The sequence below is a fragment of the Oncorhynchus mykiss genome, chromosome 31 (genome assembly GCF_013265735.2).
Source record: "Oncorhynchus mykiss isolate Arlee chromosome 31, USDA_OmykA_1.1, whole genome shotgun sequence".
Taxonomy (NCBI): domain Eukaryota; kingdom Metazoa; phylum Chordata; class Actinopteri; order Salmoniformes; family Salmonidae; genus Oncorhynchus; species Oncorhynchus mykiss.
This window is the reverse complement of record NC_050571.1, coordinates 36,130,751-36,155,688: the sequence shown is the minus strand read 5'-3', so window position 1 is coordinate 36,155,688 and position 24,938 is coordinate 36,130,751. Positions and strand designations below refer to the sequence as shown.

At 43.2% G+C, this 24,938-nt stretch overlaps 1 protein-coding gene across 2 annotated transcripts; it reads left to right on the top strand.

Annotated features, from left to right (window-relative positions):
• On the top strand, positions 1 to 24,647 carry LOC110505110 (TBC1 domain family member 9B). 2 transcript variants are annotated; one of them, XM_021584087.2, is made up of 22 exons: positions 1 to 384; positions 1,731 to 1,841; positions 2,018 to 2,136; positions 2,429 to 2,657; positions 3,044 to 3,302; positions 3,639 to 3,846; positions 4,152 to 4,349; positions 4,810 to 4,980; positions 5,598 to 5,748; positions 8,866 to 9,080; positions 13,014 to 13,131; positions 13,389 to 13,674; positions 13,939 to 14,068; positions 14,319 to 14,417; positions 14,670 to 14,738; positions 15,147 to 15,387; positions 15,604 to 15,669; positions 19,937 to 20,008; positions 20,392 to 20,442; positions 21,010 to 21,069; positions 21,186 to 21,277; positions 21,370 to 24,647. In XM_021584087.2, exons 1-22 carry the CDS (start codon positions 267 to 269, stop codon positions 22,000 to 22,002), a joined length of 3,696 nt encoding a protein of 1,231 aa, XP_021439762.1. In that variant the 5' UTR covers positions 1 to 266; the 3' UTR covers positions 22,003 to 24,647. The 2 variants fall into 2 exon arrangements, with proteins under 2 accessions (XP_021439762.1, XP_021439764.1); XM_021584089.2 differs by lacking the exon at positions 20,392 to 20,442.
• The last annotated feature ends 291 nt before the right edge of the window (positions 24,648 to 24,938 follow it).

The following is a 24,938-nucleotide window of genomic DNA, read 5'->3' as shown; positions in this document are numbered from 1 at the left end:
GCATTGTGATTAAAAAAATATTGCAGTGACAGTGACCACGTCAAGAAGCGACGCAGCGTACAGTGGGCGTGTTTCGTGCAAGTAGGAGGCGACCCGTTTCAGAAACACAACAGAGCAGACAGCTGCACAGACGGACTGCCCGCGGTCATGAACTCAAAACAGCAGGCAACACGTCTGCAAAACAGGCCTGTGTAAAGTCTCTTAACGTACGCGGTGCAGCATAATATCCAAGTATAAGTGCGTAATTTGGAAAAAGGTAATTCAAAATGTGGATAACTCCGGAGGAGGTGTTGCTGGCCAACGCTCTGTGGGTGAGCGAAAGGGCGAACCCCTTTTTCATTCTCCAGCGGAGAAAGGGCCATGGCAAAGGAGGGGGCATCACTGGTAACTATGAAATTCAATAATTTGGTATAACTGTTTTCTGAAAAATATAATTTGTGTTGGCTAATGTCTTGCATTAGTAACGAAGGCTTTTGTTAGCAGTCTTGGGTGTTAGCAAGATAGCTAGCACACAGGCTAGCTGTTGTGTTGACGTGGGGAAAAGTGGCGCTAACTACTGTTAGCTATTTAACGTTAGCTTTGTTTTTTCTTCACTTACCATGCTCGCTCTTTGCTACTACTAGCTAACAGAATTGATAGCTATAATGCTTGCTAAAATGGTGCTTTCATGACATCTGGGAACTCTGGGAAAAACGAGGTCAAATCATGACGTCAGTGATCTTAATTTCGGATCTCTAAAAAGATGCCCGAGTTTCCGAGTTGGAAGCCCGTTAAAAAAAAATCCCAGTCGGAACTCGTTTTTGCCCAAGTTCCCAGTTGTCTGTAACGCACTGAAGTGTGAATTTTGAGATTTTCGAATTTCCAGTTCCTAGTTGTTTTGAATGCGTTTGAATTGTGTAAAGTTTGTCAAATACATCACTAAACAACAACAGCTAGTAGACTATTGCTACGTTCAAGAGAACTGGTAGTTTTGAAAGGTCATCCAACTCGGAATTCCAGGTCGGGAACTCGGGCCTCTTTCTTGAGCTTCGATTTTCCGACCTGGAGATCAATGACGTCATGATTCGACCTCGTTTTTTCCGAGTTCCCAGTAGTCTTCAAGGGACCATATACTAGTTTAGCCAACCCGAGACTGTGCTAGCTAGCACTGCCATATGACCAAAACATTTCAGTTGGATTAGCCTCCCACTTTGAATTTGGTGCTATCATAAAACACCAGATATAGGTAACTTTAGCTATCTCCTGTAATTCTAGTAATAAAGAGAATAACAATGGCATGTAATGAAAAACGATTTCATATTAAATAACTATTTTTAGGCTAGGAAGCTATCTAGTCCGACACTCGTAATTTAGTTAGATTTGTACTGAATTAGATCAAGTCTCATTTTAGGTGACTCCACACAAGTGGCCTTTCATTCACAAGAATTTATGATGTTTCCCTTTGATTTAGATATCTCTCCCCCAAGTCCTTGTCTAAAAGCAACAGCACCACCGCAGCTGTGTTGCTGACGAGTTCTAGGAACATACGCAAGGTCTAAGACCACACTCCCCCTAAAAAATAGATCTCAATTCAGATCTTAACCAAATAACATTTGTTTACCCAGAAAGTAGGTTAAAAGTCACACATGCAAAGTTAGGATTCCTTCAGCCAGCTACTTCATATTTTGCATGGTTGACCTGTAGTCCCCTATTGGGATTCATGCCTAAAATGCTGTGCTGTTTTACTTCAGGATTGTTGGTGGGCACCATGGATGTGGTCCTGGACTCCAGTGCCAGAGTGGCTCCCTATAGGATCCTGCACCAGACAGGGGACTCCCAGATCTTCTGGAGCATCGCTTGTGGTGGGTGCAAAACCATGCCATGACACTTCTGAATATTCTGGGATAGGCAAACTGTTTTGAAGCTAGCTTATTTAAATACAACTGTATAAAAGCATCGGGACTATATAAATTCTATCCATTATGATCAGGTCTAAAGAGACCTCTTCTTGTTGTGCTGAAATACTGTGTTTTCCCAGGCTCCTCCCGGAAGGAGATCACAGGGCATTGGGAGTGGCTGGAGACCAACCTGCTCCAGACGCTCTCCATCTTCGACAACGACGAAGACATCACCACCTTCGTCAAGGGGAAGGTCTCGGTAGGCACTGCTGCCACAAAGCATAGTTCAACCTTCAACCTCCTAGAATTAGAACACATTCAAATTCTATGGTCAAACCTTGGGTTAGCCAATGTCTTAATTGTTTATCCTGCGTTATGTAAGCTGCTGACTCAGTTCCTCTATTAAGAGCAGATCTATGCATCATGGTCACATTGACCGAAATCCACGCAATCCGGAAAATGCCATTCATACCCATTCTAAGTGGCATGCGTGTGTTCATGCACGTCAGCACAGAGTCTGAACTCCCTCTTCCTCCAATCTTTCTATCTAGGGCATCATCGCCGAGGAGAACAAGAGCAAAGCGGCCCAGGAGGACGAGGACTCTGGCAAGTTCCGCGAGGCCGAGCAGAAGATGCGGAAGCTGTTTGGCATGCCCGGTGAGGAGAAGCTGGTCAACTACTACTCCTGTAGCTACTGGAAGGGCCGTGTGCCCCGCCAGGGCTGGGTCTATCTCAGCGTCAACCACCTCTGCTTCTACTCCTTCCTCCTGGGGAAAGAAGGTGAGTGTGTGTGCTCGCTCACCCGACATGCTTGCATAGGATGTGTGTGAGCATGCATGCATGCATGCATGTGCATCTAAGAATGAATGAAATGGGTAGGAATCTTATGAGACTGGTTACAGAAGAAGATAATGGGGCTAAGAGAGAGTGTGTGAAAGGCCATGGAGTATTGAGTTTGTACGGGTGTAGAGGTAACCCCACATGAATGTTGCAGCAGTAACCCCCGACAAATGGAATTATATGAAATCGACCTTCTTTCCCTTTCTGTTGTTACTTCCCCTCTAACTGTACACCAATCTCTGCTTGCTCACTGCCCCCTTCCTTTGCTCTCTTTCTCTCCCTCTTATCCATTTTCTCTATCTCTCTCCTCCCGTCTCCTCTTATAGTGACCCTGGTGGTGCAGTGGACAGAAGTGACACGTCTTGAGAAGAACGCCACGCTGGTGTTTCCGGAGAGTGTGCGGGTGAGCACACGGCACACGGAACACTACTTCTCCATGTTCCTCAACATAAACGACACCTTCAAGCTCATGGAGCAACTGGCCACCATTGCCATGCGCCAGCTGCTGGACAACGAGGGCTTCTCCGCCGACCGCACGCTGCCCAAGGCATGCAAGACGCTCAAGAATGTCTCGGCACTCAAGAGGTACGAGGTTTCAAGGTTCAAGAGAGATGAGTCGGTAATTTCCTTCTTTTTCTGACAGGAAATTTTCCGAACACCTGTTTTCAATGAAATGGAGGGTTCTTCCAAGAACTTGCTTGTTCAACCTGCAGAGAACAGGGGTAGGCAATTCAGGTCCTGAAAGGCAGCACGGCGTGTATTGTTCCTCCTAACACACCATATTTTGTTAATGACAGCCCTCAATTTTCTGCATCTCACTGATAAATCACAATTCTTAATTTTTTTTCATGTGTATTTATTTACTGTATATCTACCTTTTGCTAATTTACTCCTCCTCTCACTATTGGATGTCTACTTCAGGGACCTGGACGCACGGGCCAAGAACGAACGCTACCGGGCGCTGTTCCGCCTGACCCCGGACGAGCGCCTGGACGGACACACAGACTGCACGCTGTGGACTCCCTTCGCCAAGATGCACATTGTGGGCCAGCTGTTTGTCTCCAACAACTACATCTGCTTCTGCAGCCGTGAGGAGGACCTCTGTCAGCTCATCATCCCCCTCAGAGAGGTACCTACACACACACAACGCAAGCACGCCCCTTTCTTTCATTTTCGGGCATCTTGCCTCTCTCTCTTTCCCTATGTCCTGCCTCCCTCTTTCTCTCATTTCCTTTCTCTCTTTGACAATCTTTTTCACTCTCACTTTCTCACTCTGTCCATATTTTTTCATGGGTGACATAACATGCCCTCGTGGGATGCGCCTAATGTTCTTAGTTGTACATTAGAGTAAATAAACAAAGCACTCTTCCCCCCCCCTCTCTCTCACCTCCCCTTTCTCCCTCTTCCCTCTTTCTCCTCACTCCCTCTCTCTAGGTGTCCATTGTGGAGAAGGCAGACAGCAGCAGCGTCTTGCCCTGCCCCGTGTCCATCAGCACCAAGAACAAGATGACCTTCCTCTTCGCCAACCTCAAAGACCGTGACTTCCTGGTCCAGCGCATCTCCGACTTCCTGCAGCGCACACCTGACAAGCTGTGGAGCGACGGCCACCCGCTGGCCCTCAGTGGCTATTCAGTGAGTCAATCAGAGGGGATGTGTGCTGTTTGGGTGGGCCCTTTGATCTGTCAGTAACACTCTGTCGTGAAAGAGTAGGGTTGCAAAATTCTCAGGTTTTCAAGAAATCCTGTTAGGAGGATTCCAGATTTCCTGCTTATTCACTCCTGATTCTGTGAATATTCCAACTGGGAATTTGGGGAAAGTTACTGTAATTCTGCGACCCTATGAGATTGTGATCCATAATATGGCTTTTTGACGTTTTCTGCTACGTTCTAGATTACATTAATATGATATGACCACTCATTCACGGTCATGCTTTTGCTAGAATGACTTCTTTTGAATGGATTTGTTTATTACATACTATATATACAAATTTGTATTCTCTCTCTCCTTCTTTTTTAGCATGACAGGATATCCAGCTGGTATGTTTTAGCTGATAACGACCCTTTAAATCCACAATCTCCTCCTTCCCCCCCAGGTTTCTCCCAGCCCCAGTACCACCCCACTTTCCTCCAGCCTCCCCACACCCACGGGCGCAGGAGGGGAACCGTCCCAGGGGCGCCACTACAGCCCCAGCCTGCCAACAGCCACACAGGGCCTGCTCCGCATCTACCAGAAGGACGACCCAGAGGACCACGGGCCCAAAGCTGTGAGTCCAACCCTGCCCAGACCCACGTCAACGGCTTCGACTGTCTTATGCTCTTAGAATATCCTACCCATTTTTTAAATGTTTTTTATTACTTCAGTGTGCTCTCTCTGTTTTTTTTTAAAAGCTGAAGTGATCCTTTCTGAACAGTCTTTTATTGTCCCTACCTAGAGATGTAGACCGAGATTGATGCTTTAGAATGTAGTTTAATGTATGCCGTGTCTATGGTTCTTGTCCTATCATGGTTAACATTACACGAAAGGAAATAGTATCTTAACCAAGTGTGTGCATAGGCAAGCTTGAAATTTGACACTTGAAGGCCACCATCTGTTCATCGATCTATCTATCTAGCTCCCAAACTCAAGGATTGCAAGTCAGGCCTGGCTCATTTGGAAACAGTGCTCACTTCGCCATTCGTTGTCTTAGCTCTTTGACGTTGTTTGCTTTGCTCATGGTGCCAAAGGAGCATATAGACCATGTCCTTACAGCATTCTAGTCATTGATCACCAATGTCATTATATTGTTATAACATACCTTTAGCTTGATGTCTTTTTATTTTTGGGGGGGTCATATTGATATACTGAGCCCCCCCTTCTCTCTCTTTCTATTCTCCTCCTCAGACCAAGGAGAAAATGAAAGAGGAGTCGTGGAACATCCACTTCTTTGAGTTTGGCAGGGGGGTGTGTATGTACCGTACCTCCAAGACCAGAGAGCTGGTGCTCAACGGTATCCCTGAGAGCCTCCGAGGGGAGCTGTGGCTGCTCTTCTCAGGTAGACATTTTGTTTTCTACAATTCAATTTCTAAAATTCTCTTAGCCTATGTGTCCCCAAAGAGCACATAAGAGGTTTGGTTAGCCCACATAGATACCGTGCTTCAGTTACCAAATGCCTTAACTGGAGCATCCCAATATGCAGTCATTGTACTCAGTTTTTCTGATGGAAGTTAGGCTACATTTCTAAACTTCTGCTTTGGCTGTGTAGTCTGTGGCTGATGGCTCCAACCACTAGGCCACTCCTACTCTAGCACAGATGCACTATGTCTTAGTGCTGTTTTTGGCAGCAAGTCTGTGGGGTTTCTAACCACGAACCATAAGTAGGTGTCATTGCAGAGGAACACTCCCCCCGTATGGTTTCTGTTCTTGTACCAGTTCTCAAAGACGCCACTAATCACCTACAGGCTAGCTTTGAGGTTTCAAGTTTGGTTTAGGTGGAGCTAGCAGAAAGCCTTTGGGCCTGTACCATGAATTCAACAGAATTGTAGATTGTAAAGGTGAGGTAGATCATTTACCAAATAGAAACAAATGCATTCAATAATAGCCTATAAGGTTTCTTCAAACATGGTGATTTTGAATGGCAGAGTTTGAAGGTTGAATATAGACTATATATACACAAAAGCATGTGGACACCCCTTCAAATTAAAGGATTTGGCTATTTCAGCCACACCCGTTGCTGACAGGTGTATAAAATCAAGCACACAGCCATGCAGTCTCCATAGACAAACATTGGCAGTAGAATGGCCTTACTGAAGAGCTCAGTGACATTCAATGTGTCACTATCATAGGATGCCACCTTTCGAACTAGTCAGTTCATAGTGCGTAAAAATCGCCTGTCTTTGATTGCAACAAGCAATGTCAGCACAATAACTGTTTTTCGGGAGCTTCATGAAATGGGTTTCAATGGCTGAGCAGCTGCACACAAGCCTAAGATCACCATTTGCAATGACAAGCGTTGGCTGTAGTGGTGTAAAGCTCGCCGCCCATTGGAATCTGGAGCAGTGGAATCGTGTTCTGTGGAGTGCTGAATCAGGCTTCACCATCTGGCAGTTCGGCAGACGAATCTGGGTTTGGCAGATGCCAGGAGAACCATAACCAGCTCTTGCAACTCTTATGTTAATAGTAGGCTAAGTCTACCTACATATTTATGAAAAAGGCTATGGCAAATAGGAATAGGTAGGTCATTTGGTGTGTCGCTCAGCTGTGAGCTGCATTGTTGTGCGCTGCCTGACTCCAGAGGTACCAGTCATCAAATAGGTTAAACTATCGTCTGTGCATTTTTTAAAATATTATATACAGTACCAGTCAAAAGTTTGGACACACCTACTCATTCCAGGGTTTTTCTTTATCTTTACTATTTTCTACAATGTAGAATAAGACAATAAGACAATAAGACATCAAAACTATGAAATAACACATGGAATCATGTAGTAACCAAAAAAGTGTTAAACAAATCAAAATATCAAATCAAATCAAATCAAATTTTATTTGTCACATACACATGGTTAGCAGATGTTAATGCGAGTGTAGCGAAATGCTTGTGCTTGTGCTTCTAGTTCCGACAATGCAGTAATAACAAGTAATCTAACTAACAATTCCAAAACTACTGTATTGTACACAGTGTAAGGGGATAAAGAATATGTACATAAGGATATATGAATGAGTGATGGTACAGAGCAGCATAGGCAAGATACAGTAGATGGTATCGGGTACAGTATGTACAAATGAGATGAGTATGTAAACAAAGTGGCATAGTATAGTATAAAGTGGCTAGTGATACATGCAGATACATGCAAATAGATTTTATATTTGAGTTTCTTAGAAGAAGGAGTTCCCACATGTGCTGAGCACTTGTTGGCTGCTTTTCTCTGCGGTCCAACTCATCCCAAACCATCCCCGTTGGGTTGCGGTTGGGTGATTGTGGAGGCCAGGTCATCTGATGCAGCACTCCCATTACTCTCCTTCTTGATCAAATAGCTTTTGTTTGTGTGTGTGTGACAATTTATATTACACATCACAATGTTGTTGCCATCGATGTCTTTTAAACATAGTTGATATCCGATTTATATCGTAATATCGCCCAACCCTACTTTACACCACTCCGGCCGACGCTTGATATTGCACATGGTGATCTTAGGCTTGTGTGCGGCTGAGTCAGTTTGGAACTCGGTAGTGAATGTTGCAATTTTTACATGCTACTAGCTTCCGGACTCTGCGGTCCCGTTCTTTGAGCTTGTGTGGCCTACCACTTCACGGCTGAATCATTGTTGCTCATATACGTTTTCACTTCACAATAGCAGCACGTACAGTTGACCGGGGCAGCTCTAGCAGGGCAGAAATTTGACCAATTGACTTGGAAAGGTGGCATCCTATGACGGTGCCACGTTGACTCACTGAGCTCCTCAGTAAGGCCATTTTAGTGCCAATGTTTGTCTAGGGAGATCACATGGCTGTGTGCTTGATTTTACACAGCAGCAATGGGTGTGGCTGAAATAGCCAGATCCACTAATTTGTGTGTGTGTGTGTGGTGCACATCCACATCAGCAATCTGTTGGTTTCAAGGAAAGCACTCACTCCTATCTTGTGACTTGAAGGTAATGTGTTTCATTGTCTCTGCCATATTGACGAGGGAAGTGTTGTTATTGCAACGTCACCAAGCTGACCCCTCCCCTCCATCATTCCTTTCTGACTCATCTGGTATCAGCTGACCAACTAGATTCCTGAGTCATGCGGCCTAGCAAAGCAAGGGTTACACAATAATGAGAGAACCTAGAAACGGAACCGCTGGATTGTGTTGCTATGTGGATGTGTTTTTGTACTTTGGCTGTTTCCTCTATGTAAAATGATAGCACTCAATGACCAGGATTGTGTCCTGCAATGATATCTGGAATGACTAGTCTGTTTTCAGGAATCTGTCGACTTTGTGTTTTCTAGCAAATATGTAAAGTTGGCTCATGTTTTTGTTGATACAACAAACAAACAACCAGTCATACAACGGATAGAATCAAAAGGATCTAAACGTTAGATCCTTTGCCGACTGACAAATCCATATGGACTGAATCTGCCTCATAATCCATTGAATTAACCCTTTTACTACCATCCATCTCCTCTCCAGGGGCTCAGAATGAGATGGCCACCCACCCTGGCTACTATGCTGAGCTGGTGGAGCAGGCCATGGGCCGCTGTACCCTGGCCACGGAGGAGATCGAGAGGGACCTGCACCGCTCCATGCCCGAGCACCACGCCTTCCAGAATGAGATGGGCATCGCTGCCCTCCGCAGGGTCCTCACCGCCTACGCCTGCCGCAACCCTGGCATAGGATACTGCCAGGTATGACAACTTAAAAAACAACAACTTTACTTTACTTAGGATCGTCACTCTCCAGGGAGCATCATAGGCCATCAATGACTCTCCATCACACTCAGTCTTGTTCCATCTTATGCCAGATCTTTTGGTGTCTGCTTCAAGCTCCCGCTGCCAGGTGTTTCTTGGGTGCCCTCTCTTCCGTTTTCCTTGTGGGTTCCAGGATAGAGCTTGCCTGGCAGTGGCGTGCCTGGGGCCTGGGCCTTCAGTGAGGTCCTACACAGTCCGTCCCCCCCCGAATTAATCCACCTCTTATTACCATCATTATGATGCCATGGCTCTAGACACTATACATTTTGACAGAAACGCAGTATAACCAGGCTTTGCGTCACCTTGAAATTGACATTTTTATTCTGAGAATTGCAGGGGAAGAGTACAATACAGTACAGTTCAACTAATAGGCAAGAACATAGTCGAGTGCAACAGAGTTATATTAATATTCTTCTTCTATCCATTTCTGGTCCACAAACTTTGAGCTTTAAGTCCAAAAAAAAGTCAGCATTTTCATTGTGTCCCCTAAATGAAAGTTCCTGTTTACCCAAAAACATGACACAATCAATCTTTTCAATATTTCCCTATTTTTCTTCACCTTTTCATTGTGCAGCTCTGTTACCCTGCGCGCTTGTTTGTTGAGCTGTAGATCCACTCGGGTGTCCCCCGAGTGTCCCCCCAAAAGTTTTCAAAAGCACCATTGCTTGTAAGTGCTCAGCCGTACTTTGGTGTCTCGTTGCTGCCTTGGTTAGACAACTCAAGTTTGCAAAGCCAGTGTGGCTCCAAACACCAAATTGATCACTTGCAAATAATAGGCATTCCCAGCAGTACAGTTTGCAGTGCTTCTCGGAGCCTGTGAGCCATTGATAGCGCTCGTAGTTGGAACTTTGAAAGTGGCGAACGAACCCCTTTCCCGCCTGTGACAGGTTTTGTAGCGTCGGCATCGGGCGAACTCTCCTTACAATGTCTAACTTTTCTTGAAAGTTCGTCTTGAGAATGGCGTTATAATTATATCCTCGACCAAATCGATATCTTCTCCTCCTCCTGCCATTGTGGGTTGAAAAAACAGCTTAGTAGTACGCAAATTAAATTCATCAAATTCAGTTTCCTAGTTCTGAGGTTCTGCATAGACCTGCCCATAGGACCTGCCTCTCAATATTGGTAATCCAATCAAAAGACGTGCACGCACTACGCCTGCTAGCTGGCTCCTGTGTAACACTGGAGCCAGCCAGCAGGTGTACAATAGCCAACTCTAAAGCTGATTGGTTGAAACTAAATTTTAATTTCCATTCACTTTAAGATTCTGAAGTCCTGAGGGCAGATTTTAGACCCCTGGCAACACATGATGGCTGAATATGATTGGATAAAAGATCTAACATAAAGACCAGCCCTCCAAATCTCAACCTGGGGCTGGAAGCAGTGCAACCAAGAGGAAAGCTATGAAATGAAGAGTATAACTCTTACTCTGGGGAATAATTTAATACATATTTGTGGGAAAATATATATTTTTTTAAAATATATATTCTGATGATGTTTAGGCCAGCAGAGAAGGCTTTGCTGGCCCTGAGGGCACACCACTGTTGCCTGGTGATGTTGGAAACTTGTTAGGTTCCTTTTTGTTGTTTAAATGTTAAAACCAATTAACATGGTCACTGGCTGTGAGATGGCTGTGAGATTTCTTACACTTTGTTTTAGAGTTTGCTACTTAAACCTATCTGTTATATTTAGAAACTTCTCTGGAATGCAGAATTTGGTTCCAGAGAGTGGGCAGTTGAGTTGGATGCTTTTGAAGTAGTTGAAAGAACTCAATGTAATGCTATAGTGGAATTAAATTCCTGGAAATGCCATCTGAATCAGACTGACTGTTTGAGTTGACTCAAACATTAAAAGCCTCAAGCTGATAATGAGATTGGAACGAAGGCCTAGCGTCCTAAGCATTCCCTGGAAATAGTGCTTGAATTATATGGGACAGGGAAACAGGCTTTCCTTTAAAAAATGTGGCACCGGACATTTCTGTATTTATTTACAGGATAGTTCAGAAATTTGCCGGACCCATATGCGTTGGGTGAGTAGCCTGATTACGGCATCCACCCACGGTGCTCAGAATGACAGAAATCACATTTAGATTGTGGTAAATCATATTAACAGAACATGCAAGACGAGGATGCAACGATGTGCAGTTCTTACCGAATTCGCATGTGAACTTTGAAGATGTTTTGAATAACTGTCCACATTTACTTTTCCTCAGCCAAAAAGACGAGTAACGAATAGCAAGATCACTAGCTAATGTCAATTTACTATCCCACGCAGGTTTACCTAATTTATTGGCCAGCTCGTCGGGAAAGAAATAGCCTATTCCAAACGGACTATGGACGATAGATCCCAAATTCATACAACCAGTAGGCCTAGGCTACATTATTATTATTATTATCATTTAAAAAATTAAGCAATGAGTCTGACGCAACAGATCAGAGCGTTTTAGCTTAAAATGTTGATAAACAATTTATTTCTTCACATTATATGCGCACAAGACAGTAGGCTATGCGCAAATGTTTCTTCCATAATGCTATTAGCGGGGGTAAAACGTTGTCAAAAAGGCACCGCACATGCTAGTGGTTTCAAGTAACAGAGATGAAAATATCCGTTTAGAAATGTTGAAAGCGGATAGATCTAATATGCAACAACTAGCATGGGCTACTATGCTAATATGATTAGGATTGTGCATTTGGCTACAGGACAATGAAAGAAAGTTAATATAAAATAATTGCCTCCACTGATATGGTCAGATTTTGGCTAGGCTACTTTGAAGCAAGGTAATGCCTCGATATCGATTTAAAATGTTCAGGTTCCAAACGATTTAAGTATATGTTTTGAAAAAGCATACTGCCTCCAGATCATTGCAAAGTGGTGTGTGATGCGCTGATGAAGCCTGCCTATGCATTTGCTGTTTGAGATGTTTTAGCAGCAGCTCTCGCGCTCTGACAGATTTTCCGCTCAAAGGTTTTGTATTTGTATGCTGTACATGTTTGATAAATAAGATGCATAATGAATATACTGTACAGGTGCCAATGTATTTCCCCTAAATTATGCAAATTTACCTATAGATGGATAAGCATGACCAGTCAAATGTATTTGCATGAACTGGTGTTTTAATTAATAGGTGAAAAGGGACTATTTTATTTATTGGCTTTTCTTTTTTATCGGCCAAACGCCGGCCATTAACGGCTAACAGAAACCTTGCAAAGAAACTACCGTAGTCTGGTGGTCTATTCTTTACTGTAAGGCTATTTCTGCCTGTTTTTGTCTCTGATTCTTCCTTCTCTTCAGTTTGTCTTCTTATTGTTCATTCTTAAGTGTGTCCCCCGTCTCACTCAATGGTCCATACCGTCGGGCAGACCGGTTCAGTGCATGATGTCTGATGCGAACAGACTTAGCGACAGCTTCTATCTACAAGCAGACTGCCTGAACACGAACTGGACTGACCACCTGTTCTAATTCTCCGCACCTTAGCACACAACCACACAGACACATATATACATTCATGCTACACACACACACATCACAACTGCTGCTACCAGACTCTTGTTATACTGCTCAATGTATACACTTATCCCCCCTTCCCCAATACACATGTAAATATTGGACTATAAATTGTGCCTTCTTGTATTGTCCTTATGCTAAAATGTTTTCTATTCTACTGACATTTTACTTAGTTCATATTATTTATTGTTGTCGTTGACTTGTCGAGGAAGAACCTGCAAGTAAGCATTTCATTGGAAGATGTATATCATGCGTATCCCGTACATACGACTAATAACTTGGAACTAGAAATTCACTAAGACAGGAAATAACATTTGTGATGCTGCACAAGCAGAAGAGTAGACAATGATCGATGCCTGTCCCCTCCAGGCGATGAACATTGTGACGTCGGTGCTGCTGCTGTACTGTACAGAGGAGGAGGCCTTCTGGCTGTTGGTGGCTCTGTGTGAGAGGATGCTGCCAGACTACTACAACACCAGGGTTGTGGGTGAGTGACAGCTAAGACTGACAATAGAAATACTGAGCTGCTAATTACCATAGAAATAGAACGATTGCTGAAGGTTCTAAGGGTGATAAGAACTCAGTAGTTGATGTGGGCTGTGGTCGATTCAGTTTTCCAATTTTCTATAAGGACTTTTCATTGCATGAATTTAATTTTACCTCTCTTCCTAAAATGAATTGAACCCAACCTTGATGCGTATGTTTGGATATGGATGTCTTTTTTAAATTCTCCCTCTCCCCCAGGTGCTCTCGTTGACCAAGGCGTGTTTGAGGAGCTGACTCGTGAGTGCCTCCCCCTCCTCTACGAGCACATGCAGGAGCTGGGTGTCATCTCCACCATCTCCCTCTCCTGGTTCCTCACACTGTTTCTCAGCGTCATGCCCTTCGACAGCGCCGTGCTCCTGGTCGACTGCTTCTTCTACGAGGGCATCAAGGTCATCTTCCAGGTGGCACTGGCCGTGCTGCACGCCAACATGGACACGCTGCTGGGCTGCACCGACGAGGGAGAGGCCATGACCATACTCGGACGGTGAGTGGGGGGTGGGAGAGACTGTCTGCACTGACGAGGGAGAGGCCATGACCATACTGGGACAGTGAGTGATGGATTTCAAGTGTTTCTTGGAATTGACACCACATATTATGTAGCCAAAATGTTCCATTGGAAGGTAACTATACAGAAACCTTAATTGTTTTACATTTTTATTTATGAATGGTGACATTACCATTCTGGACTGATGAAGCTGTAGCCATATTGCGCTGGACTGAGAATAAGTGGTTGTTCTCTCACTCTCAGGTACCTGGACAATGTTGTCAACAAGCAGACTGTGTCTCCTCCCATTCCCCACCTCCACGCCCTGTTGACCAGTGGTGATGAACCACCACCTGAGATTGACGTGTTCCAGCTCATCAAGTCATCCTATGACGTAAGACAAGTCCTCCCAGCATGACTAGTAGAGCCAAATTACTTTTTCACAGAAAAATCCATTCTTAGTTCTCAAACACAACTCGCTTGTTTACTCAATCGCATTGAACAAGGAGAGATTGATGTAGTTTCTACAAATCAGTGACTTCGGGATACATTTGTAACCGACTCTATTGAACTCTATTTCAATTCTATTATACTACAATTCTATAACACCTGCCTTTTCCCTCTGTTTCTGTGTCCCTGAGCAGAAGTTTGGAAGTCTGCGTGCTGATGTCATCGAGCAGATGAGGTTCAAGCAGAGGTTAAAGGTTATCCAATCGCTGGAAGACACTGCCAAGAGGAGTGTGGTGAGTTCATATGTCAAAGAAGTGACTGTGATTGAAACGCTTAGTGACGTTAGTTTCTTGATCTCATTGCGTTGATGGTTGTAGTTTGACGTCGACAACTGAATTTCATAGCATTGAGATTAGTCTACATTATACTCCATTCCAACCATCACTTAATAATGATCTATTGTCTTACTGTTCCTACTTGGTCCAATGTGCTATAGCCAGAGATGTTTCTCTGTCTTGTTGTAAAAGCTGTGTGTCTGTCCACAGGTGAGGGCCATCATGACCGACTCAGCCTTTAGCATCGAGGAGCTAGAAGAACTCTATGTTCTCTTCAAGGTGAGAAATTGGCATAATTATTACCGCCCATGTGGCTTTTTACACCATTACCAAACACTGGTCAACATTTTATTCAGTAAGTTCTTTGTTAGCAATGTTCTAAACACAGGCATGGCAACTTAGTGTGGTGGGTATTAGTCATGATTGCGGTGATGATAACAGGTCACACAGCTGTCACATGTTAGGTGTTGTGCAACCAAGTGAGCCATTATCAATAGACTGAGAACAAAACAAGTTGTGGCTCATGCTGCAAACAAGTGTAAACCTGAAAGCCCTCAACAAAATCCATCACTATCAAGCTGTTAGCTCAAGTCCCTCAACTGTCAAGCATCATTGGACAATCCATTCAATGTTTCAATCAGCTAATACCACCTCTGAACTGCATCCCACTCCCCTTGCCCATGGCAGGCCAAGCACATTATGAGCTGCTACTGGGGGGCCAGCTGCACGGCGGCGGAGCGCCATGACCCCAGCCTGCCCTACCTGGAGCAGTACCGCATCGACCTGGAACAGTTCTGCCAGCTGTTCGGGGCCCTGGGCACCTGGCTGTGTGGCACTCACACCGTCACACTGGCTGCTCGCCACTTCCGCCTGTTGGACAGCAACAAGGACGGCCTCATCAACTTCAAAGAGTTTGTCACGGGCCTGAGTGAGTTTGGAGATTTGAATTAAGGAATCGCAACTTAACTGACATGCATTACAACATTGATGTTTTCAGCTGTGGTTTTGAGAACAATTATGTGATAGTTTGTAGAAGGATAAGTCCCCGTGCCTAATTTGACTGGTTGATTATAAGATTGTAGTTGGCATGGATCCCATCTCTGCCACCAATTGGGTAACTGACCAGCCATATGTCTCCCATCAGGTGGGATGTACCATGGAGACATGACAGAGAAACTGAAGTTACTGTACAAACTTCACCTGCCGCCAGGTAAGCAGGGAAAAACAACTCTTCAGGTTCAATAACAGTCTAACCTACAACTGATAAATGTATTGCAGACATACTGCAGGATATTGACACTCACATTCTGACTTGGCTTCAGACTTTTCACTCAGAAACAACAGTTCTAGTGAATCAATAAATGCAGAAGATGTGAGCCTGCAGTCAGCCAGCCAGCAGACACACTTGTGACTTGTGCTTTGGGTGGTGTGTTTTTAAAGGGACAGAATGCACATGAGAGAAGAATTGTCTCTCTCAAATCAAATTACATTTTTCACATGCGCTAAATACAACAGGTGTAGACTTTACCGTGAAATGTTTACTTACAAGCCCTTAAAACCTCTTTGGGCTAGGGGGCAGTATTTTAACATCCGGATGAAAAGCGTGCTACCCAGGCCCAGAAGCTAGGATATGCATATTATTATTAGATTCGGATAGAAAACACTCTGAAGTTTCTAAAACTGTTTGAATAATGTCTGCGAGTACAACAGAACTGATTTGGTAGGCAAAAACCCGAGCACAATTTTTTGAGCTCAGTAATTTCCATTAGGTTTCTATGGTAATCCCTTTTTAATAGAAATATGCTTGCAGTTCCTATGGCTTCCACTAGATGTCAACTACTAGTCTTTAGAAATTGGTTGATGTTTTTCCTTTGAGAGATGAAGTATTCCTTTCCTTTCCATGTCACACAAAGGGACTCGAGTCTTTTGGAGCGCACAACCTGGAACGCGCTTCACTTTATTTTCGTCCGGAATTGAGCACAGTATTTCCCAGTCTTAAGTTTTATCGATTATTTACGTTTTAGGATACATAAGTTTGGATTAGGAACGTTGTTTGGACCAAGTTTACAGGTAAGTTATTATATACTTTGTAGTCATGTTGGGCGGGTTGGAACCTGTGTATTTCTGAATCAAACGCGCCAAATAAACTGACATTTTGGGGATAAAATGAAGGAATTGATGTTCATGGGAGATTTTGGTGTGCCGACAGAAGAAGATCTTCAAAGGTAAATCATGAATTATATTGTTATTTCTGATTTTTGTGTAGCACCTGCCTGGTTGAAATCTGATTTTCATGTGTTTGTATGCGGGGTGCTGTCCTCAGATAATCGCATGGTCTGCTTAGGCCATGAAGCCTTTTTGAAATCTGACACTGTGGCTGTATTAACAAGAAGTTAAGATGTATTTTGATGTAAAGCACTTGTATGTTTAATGAATTCTTATTATGAGTATATCTGTTTTTTTAATTTGGCGCACTGCAATTTCACTGGATGTTGTCAAATCAATCCCGTTAACGGGATCCGAGCGGAAATGGGGGTGAAGGGATTTAACCAACAATGCAGTTAAGAAAAGTGAGAGTTAAGAACAATTGAGCAGTTGGAGAAAATGTGTGTGCTTGTGGGAATGAGTGACAATGTGTATGTATTATAATATTTCATTAATCTGATGACTGCTATTTATCTAATCAAATAATTGTTTTGTTACCCAATTTTAAATTAATCGTGTAACTATTAACTCAATAGGAATTTGGGGCACCACGAGAGCGGTTCTTTTACCATCTCCCGAATTAAACTCTAAAGGTTACATCCAGAAACAGTCAACTTATTAATCATAACCTCGTATCATATCATCATTCTGAACAGTCGTAGCCTCCAACATCTGCAAAAAGCCTTTCTTATGATTCAGTACTACACAAATTGGTTAATTTTAGCTAACGAAACGGGTCCCTTGCGGACTAACACAATATGGCAGCTTGTTACAAAAGAGAGAGAGAGACATACTTTGGTACATTTAGAAACTACTCTCACATTAACCATATACTTTGCACACGAACTGCCACTGTTTGGAGTAAGAAATCATTAATGTATTTACATTTAGATGTCTTGATTCTTCCAGTGATTGTCTGGCAGGTGAGCTTCTCGCCTCTCTCGTGTTGAGATTTCAGAGTTTGAACCACTTTAGAAGTGAGCTGCAGCTACATGCTTCTCTGGCCTGATATGTTAATTCTAAACCCACCGTTTTACACAGTTCATTCAAAAGGGGTGGTTCGTGAGGCTGACACGCTCCCTGACCTCACTCAAGGGGTGGTGACTACTTGCTGTGCACAGTTTTATATAAACAATTTCGTCTTATAGTTTCTAACATTTACATCCCTCAACAAAAACACTATTGTATGAAATACTACTCGTATTTCATACACAACATACAGTGCCTTGCAAAAGTATTCGGCCCCCTTGAACTTTGCGACCTTTTGCCACATTTCAGGCTTCAAACATAAAGATATAAAACTGTTTTTTTTTGTGAAGAATCAACAACAAGTGGGACACAATCATGAAGTGGAACAACATTTATTGGATATTTCAAACTTTTTTAACAAATCAAACACTGAAAAATTGGGCGTGCAAAATTATTCAGCCCCTTTACTTTCAGTGCAGCAAACTCTCTCCAGAAGTTCAGTGAGGATCTCTGGATGATCCAATGTTGACCTAAATGACTAATGATGATAAATACAATCCACCTGTGTGTAATCAAGTCTCCGTATAAATGCACCTGCACTGTGATAGCCTCAGAGGTCCGTTAAAAGCGCAGAGAGCATCATGAAGAACAAGGAACACACGAGGCAGGTCCGAGATGCTGTTGTGAAGAAGTTTAAAGCCGGATTTGGATACAAAAAGATTTCCCAAGCTTTAAACATCCCAAGGAGCACTGTGCAAGCGATAATATTGAAATAGAAGGAGTATCAGACCACTGCAAATCTACCAAGACCTGGCCGTCCCTCTAAACTTTCAGCTCATACAAGGAGAAGACTGATCAGAGATGCAGCCAAGAGGCCCATGATCACTCTGGATGAACTGCAGAGATCTACAGCTGAGGTGGGAGACTCTGTCCATAGGACAACAATCAGTCGTATATTGCACAAATCTGGCCTTTATGGAAGAGTGGCAAGAAGAAAGCCATTTCTTAAAGATATCCATAAAAAGTGTTGTTTAAAGTTTGCCACAAGCCACCTGGGAGACACACCAAACATGTGGAAGAAGGTGCTCTGGTCAGATGAAACCAAAATGGAACTTTTTGCCAACAATGCAAGATGTTATGTTTGGCGTAAAAGCAACACAGCTCATCACCCTGAACACACCATCCCCACTGTCAAACATGGTGGTGGCAGCATCATGGTTTGGGCCTGCTTTTCTTCAGCAGGGACAGGGAAGATGGTTAAAATTGATGGGAAGATGGATGGAGCCAAATACAGGACCATTCTGGAAGAAAACCTGATGGAGTCTGCAAAAGACCTGAGACTGGGACGGAGATTTGTCTTCCAACAAGACAATGATCCAAAACATAAAGCAAAATCTACAATGGAATGGTTCAAAAATAAACATATCCAGGTCTTAGAATGGCCAAGTCAAAGTCCAGACCTGAATCCAATCGAGAATCTGTGAAAAGAACTGAATACTGTTGTTCACAAATGCTCTCCATCCAACCTCACTGAGCTCGAGCTGTTTTGTAAGGAGGAATGGGAAAAAATGTCAGTCTCTCGATGTGCAAAACTGATAGACATACCCCAAGCGACTTACAGCTGTAATCGCAGCAAAAGGTGGCGCTACAAAATATTAACTTAAGGGGGCTGAATAATTTTGCACGCCCAATTTTTCAGTTTTTGATTTGTTAAAAAAGTTTGAAATATCCAATAAATGTCGTTCCACTTCATGATTGTGTCCCACTTGTTGTTGATTCTTCACAAAAAAATACAGTTTCATATCTTTGTTTGAAGCCTGAAATGTGGCAAAAGGTCGCAAAGTTCAAGGGGGCCGAATACTTTTGCAAGGCACTGTAAGAGGATGACGACTTCGTACATGTAGTGTATATACTTCAAGTTACAGTATATTTACTTTAACATTTTTAATGACATCACAAAATAACACCCGAAATGACATTATTATTTCTCACCTCTGACCATTCCCCACGTTCTATGTTAGAAATATTGTTCCAGTATTCACTTAAGAACGTGTTACAGTTTTGGCGGGGAAAACGTCTGTGAGACAAAGGCACATTCCTTTGGTGAATTTGGAGAGGGAGATAGCTTAAAGTTCTAAAACTTGATTTACAACAGGGTGTGAACTGTCAACACCCCCCCCATCTGCAGGTGAGAGGGGGTCAGGCTGAAGTTATTTATTGCAATACTGACCTGTATGGATCCTCACATGGACAGTCATGACAAATACATGCTAGTGCTAACATGCTTCTTGTTTCTCTTACAGCATTGTGTCCAGAGGAGGCTGAGTCGGCACTAGAGGCTGCGCAGTTCTTCACTGACGATGACAGTCCACAGGGTACACACACATTGCTGTTGACATATGCGTAGAGCATACACTCTTATACTTCTATAGGGGGAATATACACACTTGGTAACCATCTCTCATACTTTAGTTTGCTCACAATGTAAATGTGATATTTGACATTTTAGATGTTCTACTTAAGGCAATGAGTGGTTCCTACGGTCCTGCTCCGTTGCGTGTGTGTGTGTGTGTGCATGGAAAATGGATTCCTACTACTTGATTTAACTGACAGTGTGTTATCATCATCATCCTCATGGATCTGTTTCCTCCCTCACTTACTTTGTCTTAATCTCTTTCTCTATATTGCGCTTTATTTCTCTCATTTCTGTAATTTCTTGCTCTCCCCATCTCGTTTTGTTTTCTTCTCAACGCTCCAGAATCTCCCTTCCTGTCTGATCTGGACTTTCTGGTGCAGGAAGTGACCTCAGGTTTGTTTCTCTGTGACTCTGTGTCACAAAGACATGTTTGATCAACAAAATGTTGGCCACGCTGTCAGGCAGAATAGTCCATCTAATATTCCAATCTACAAATTTGTGAAACAATTATTTGTTTTAGTTCATAGAGGACACTCTAACCTGTTAATAACCTCGCCATGTGATAGAGCATACCAGCAGATTACACAACTTTATACAGAGTGGGTCCCCCCTCATTTCTTCTTCCTGTCCACTTGGTACAGTCCACTCGGGGCTCTCTTTGGAATGTTCTGGTGTGATAGACATCACATCTTTCCCTTATCTGACTTTCTGTGATATCTGCATCTCAGAGCGTGGACGTTCCATCCCTGCCTGTTACCCTCCTAGTATCTGTGGGCTAGTTGACTTCCCTCATCTTCCGTGAAGTGAATGTCTCACAAACTAATACAAACATCAACCCCCCCCCTTCTAACCTCTGTCTAGATAACCCACTTTACCCCTGTCACTGTGTAGTGTGTACACTGGTGTGGATGGTCTGAGTAGTGGCTTTGTGGACATGATGATGGTTGTCTTCGTCTGCAGGAGAGGAGATGAAAGAGGCTGGGGAAGCGTCGGGATGCGGAGATGCAGAGGAGAAGAAAGGTGAGCCTCACTCCGCCTATGTTAATTACCTTTCTGCAGTATTGATATTCTTCCTCTGCAGGATTCAAGCTGTATTGCTATACGTATCCAGTGTAATATTGTGATGTCTGTTTCAGAGGTGAAGGACTATAAGTATTACCTGAGGATGTGGGCCAAGGAGAAGGAGCCCAAGATTGAGACCATTAAAGATCTTCCCAGGATGAACCAGGTACACATTACTGAGAGATGACCATAACTTGACCACTCATGCACACTTGGAGAAGCCATTTCTGTGACTGATCCCCTGTGTGTCCCCTACAGGAGCAGTTCATAGAGCTGTGTAAAACCCTGTACAACATGTTCAGCGAGGACCCACTGGAGCAGGAGCTCTACCACGCCATAGCCACTGTGGCCAGCCTGCTGCTGCGCATCGGAGAGGTGGGCAAGAAGTTCACCAACAACGGTGCCAAGAAACCAACCGACACCACCTACACCCAGGCTCCCACCCTTTCCGCTGAACTGCCCCAGCCCGAAAAAGAAGAGTCGAATGGGGAAAGCAGCTCAGGACAGTCCCTGGTCTGCAAGGCTTTGGCGGAGGCCCAGCTGGAAACGCCGCCCCAGCAGACGTCGGACGAAGAAGTGAAGGATGACACATCGGTCTCGTCCTACTCCATGGTGAGCACGGGTTCGCTACAGTGCGAGGACATCGCCGATGACACAGTCCTAATTGGCTGCGCCGGCGACCAGCAGCGGCGAGGCAGCACGCTGGACGGAGATTGGTCCATCACCTTCGAGCAGGTGCTGGCGTCGATGCTCACCGAGCCGCCCCTAGTGGACTACTTTGAGAAGAAGGGAGATATTCAGGCAAGGATGGCAACCTGTAAGATGCAAAGGGGGGTGGAGAGGCAGGTGAGCTCGTCAAGCGACCATGAGTTGGCCCAGCTCTCGACCTGAGTGGACCCATCCAGAACTCAACACTCACTGTCATTTCTCACCCGTAGGGGAAACCGATCACTGTCCAACTCGAGTTACCGTCCGGCCTTGCCTCACTCCCGTTTCACAGGGAGCTGTATCTAGACCTGTATCTCTGTTGTGATTGTCATCATTTTACAGAACCGTGTGTGTGTGTGTGTGTGTGTGTAGGAAATATATCTATTGAAACAGTATTCAGTCTGTAAGCATAGAGTCTGCCCAACGGTTCTTACCTTGGATAAAAGCCACATAACTCTAAACATTTACAACCTATTACATCAACCCTAATACATTCAGAACCAGATTCAACCTAAGCCTGTTCCTAGACTAAAAATCACTTTCAGTAGAGGTTCTCCATGTCACATGCTTTCTAGTCCAGGGCTAAGCTTAATATTTGTCTGGGAAACTTGCCCTTGAAGTGTAGTGGCTAATCCAAGGATGGGATGTTGTGCAGAGGAACATTGGTGCAGGATATCAGAGTTTTAACGTGTTAGTACTCAACTGTATTTCTGTCGCTTCTCCTAGCACTCTGCGGACCACAATCTAAGCTGTGGGTAAAAGCCTTCAACTGGAAGACCTATATGAGACATGTATAAGACATATGAGACATATATATACGTTTGTATCTGTGAAATCCACAGCCATCTCAAACTAAAGAAAGCCTTTAAAAAAAAAAAAAAGACTGAACTAGATGTTAGATTTTAGAAACCGCTTGTTTTTGTTTTGTGTAGGTTTTTCTTAGAGAGAACGTTGGGAGAATGTCTGCGTTACCACTCTGTTCTCTGGCCAGTACTTGCTTCATTAGTCCCATTTCAGCAGTCGGTTATTTAAACTACCTTTGGGTGTGTAGTCTTATAGTACAACTCATGGTAACACATTGGTGTGGTTTGGGAGAGTCCTCCCTCCTTCACTAACTAACAATTAATCTGCAGCCTTCAGATATGCATGGCGCTTCACTCATTTGGTGACTCGCCTGCCAGGACCTGATTGGACTGTTTTTGTAATGGTAGGTTGGCATATACACAGGGATAATTGTAGTGTTGGCATTTTGGGGAGGGACCTCTGAGGCTAAAATCTGCAGAGTTGGAGCATCACAACAAACAGCATTGTTTTCATTGAATGCCCTTCTTGAATTTTTGACCTGCATATCAAACAAGGCAGTATCTCTTCCCCGTAGTTCAAAGCAGACACTCAGGGGGCGCTATGTGTCATTCATCAAATGACCTCAAATATTGTTTTACCCAAAGAAATACAATAGTTTTTCCATTAGTTACTAGACCTAGCTGTGAGTCGGTTGTATCTTTGTATTCGGGCCGGCGTTAAATTGACCATCTGTAAGTGGTCAATGGTTACCCCTGAAATGCACTGCTTCTGTCATTTCAGAATAGCAGTAAAGAAACATTTCCTGCAAGCAAATACTATTTTAACAGATTCCCATTAAATTTCAGTCTCGAGACACTTGCTAAAACGCCATGTAATGCTTTTCCTTCAAGCCAATAGGAGTCCCTAGCTGTGAATTACTGCATATCATTTTCATATTATCTTCTATCGTTCAAAGCTTTTAAGTGTATTAGATGTTTCTTGATAAAAATATAGCCTCAAATTGGTCTCATGTTATGAAGGAATTGAAAAAAACGTGTTACTGTCCTCCTGAATATTCATAACCTTGTTTTAACAGAGATAAGCTTCATACACAGTATTTGACTACACACCCACATTGGTCACAAACATAGATATTTTGCATTCTTCATGTCTACTTTTGTCAACAGCTATTTTTTTATGTTTGGCAAGAAAAAGTATCTTTTTAAGAATCCGTTGTCTTTTAATCCATTCACCCCCCCAACCCCTAACTTCGGAAGAAACTAGACAGATGAAAGCAATATGGTAGCTCCATCGGTCATATTGCTTACGCCTATCTAGTTCCTTCAGAACTTCAGATTGAGAAACACTAGAGAAGTAGGAGTTAGAGATTGTTGTACAAGGCTAAAGGCTCCTCAGTTAATGTTTCCATTGTGGTTATCCAGACGGGTCTGAGATCAGTGGAGAAATGTGCTGGCACTGCTCAATACTGGTCTCTGAACTGTTCTTCTATGACACTAAAACCAGACTTAAAAGGTTGTCTGGCTGGTCCTTTGTTCATAACTCAACAACAGTCCAGCATTGCCCAAGGAATTTGCTTGCAGCATTACATACCAAGTTTTTTGGCACTTTGTAAGATAGTTTTATACCCCAAGTTAAATTTATCAGTGTTATTTGCGCTCAGCCCCAAAGTCCCAGTTAATCAAATTGTATGTAGATTATTTTATGTTGGCACACACAACCTGTCTCACTTTGTATATTCTTTGCTTTTCATCTGCATATGTTTCTTATATCTAATGAAAATGACTAATTTTACTTGTTTACCTTGCAGACTACTTTCTAAATGTGAAAACAAAGAACAAGGAAGCAGTTTTGCATCTTTTGGGGTTCTGGGATAGCCTATGTGGCTGTTAAATCTGTTTATCCACCTATAGATATGTCATTAATGTATCCATGTAACGGATGTGTTTATTCACAAACTTGCATTTTAAATTGTATTTGATCAGTACTGTACTATATTGTGTAATAAATTAAAATACTGAATGAAATAACTTGGTTGTATTTAATAGGACAGGCTTACACCCTTTGGTTATATTAATAGTTTGTTTTTAGCTCTGCAGACAAGATTGACCACTTAATCCAATTATTGTACATTATATATGATAAAACATGTATTTTTACTGTCCTAATTACGTTGGTAATGTTGTAATAACATATTAAAACATGTAATGACGCATTCACGGACTGTTGTTAAACACACTGATAACCCATGAATATACACTGCTCCAAACCCTTTGGGATGGGCTACAAAGACACAGAACTCTGTCAAGAACCAATGT

Bases quoted from the DNA above. Each gene is read 5' to 3' on its own strand.
- LOC110505110 (XM_021584087.2), top strand. From the start codon at position 267: ATGTGGATAACTCCGGAGGAGGTGTTGCTGGCCAACGCTCTGTGGGTG. The intron at 385-1,730 runs GTAACTATGAAA...GTTTTACTTCAG, and splicing joins CAAAGGAGGGGGCATCACTG to GATTGTTGGTGGGCACCATG. The intron at 21,278-21,369 runs GTACACATTACT...TGTCCCCTACAG, and splicing joins ATCTTCCCAGGATGAACCAG to GAGCAGTTCATAGAGCTGTG.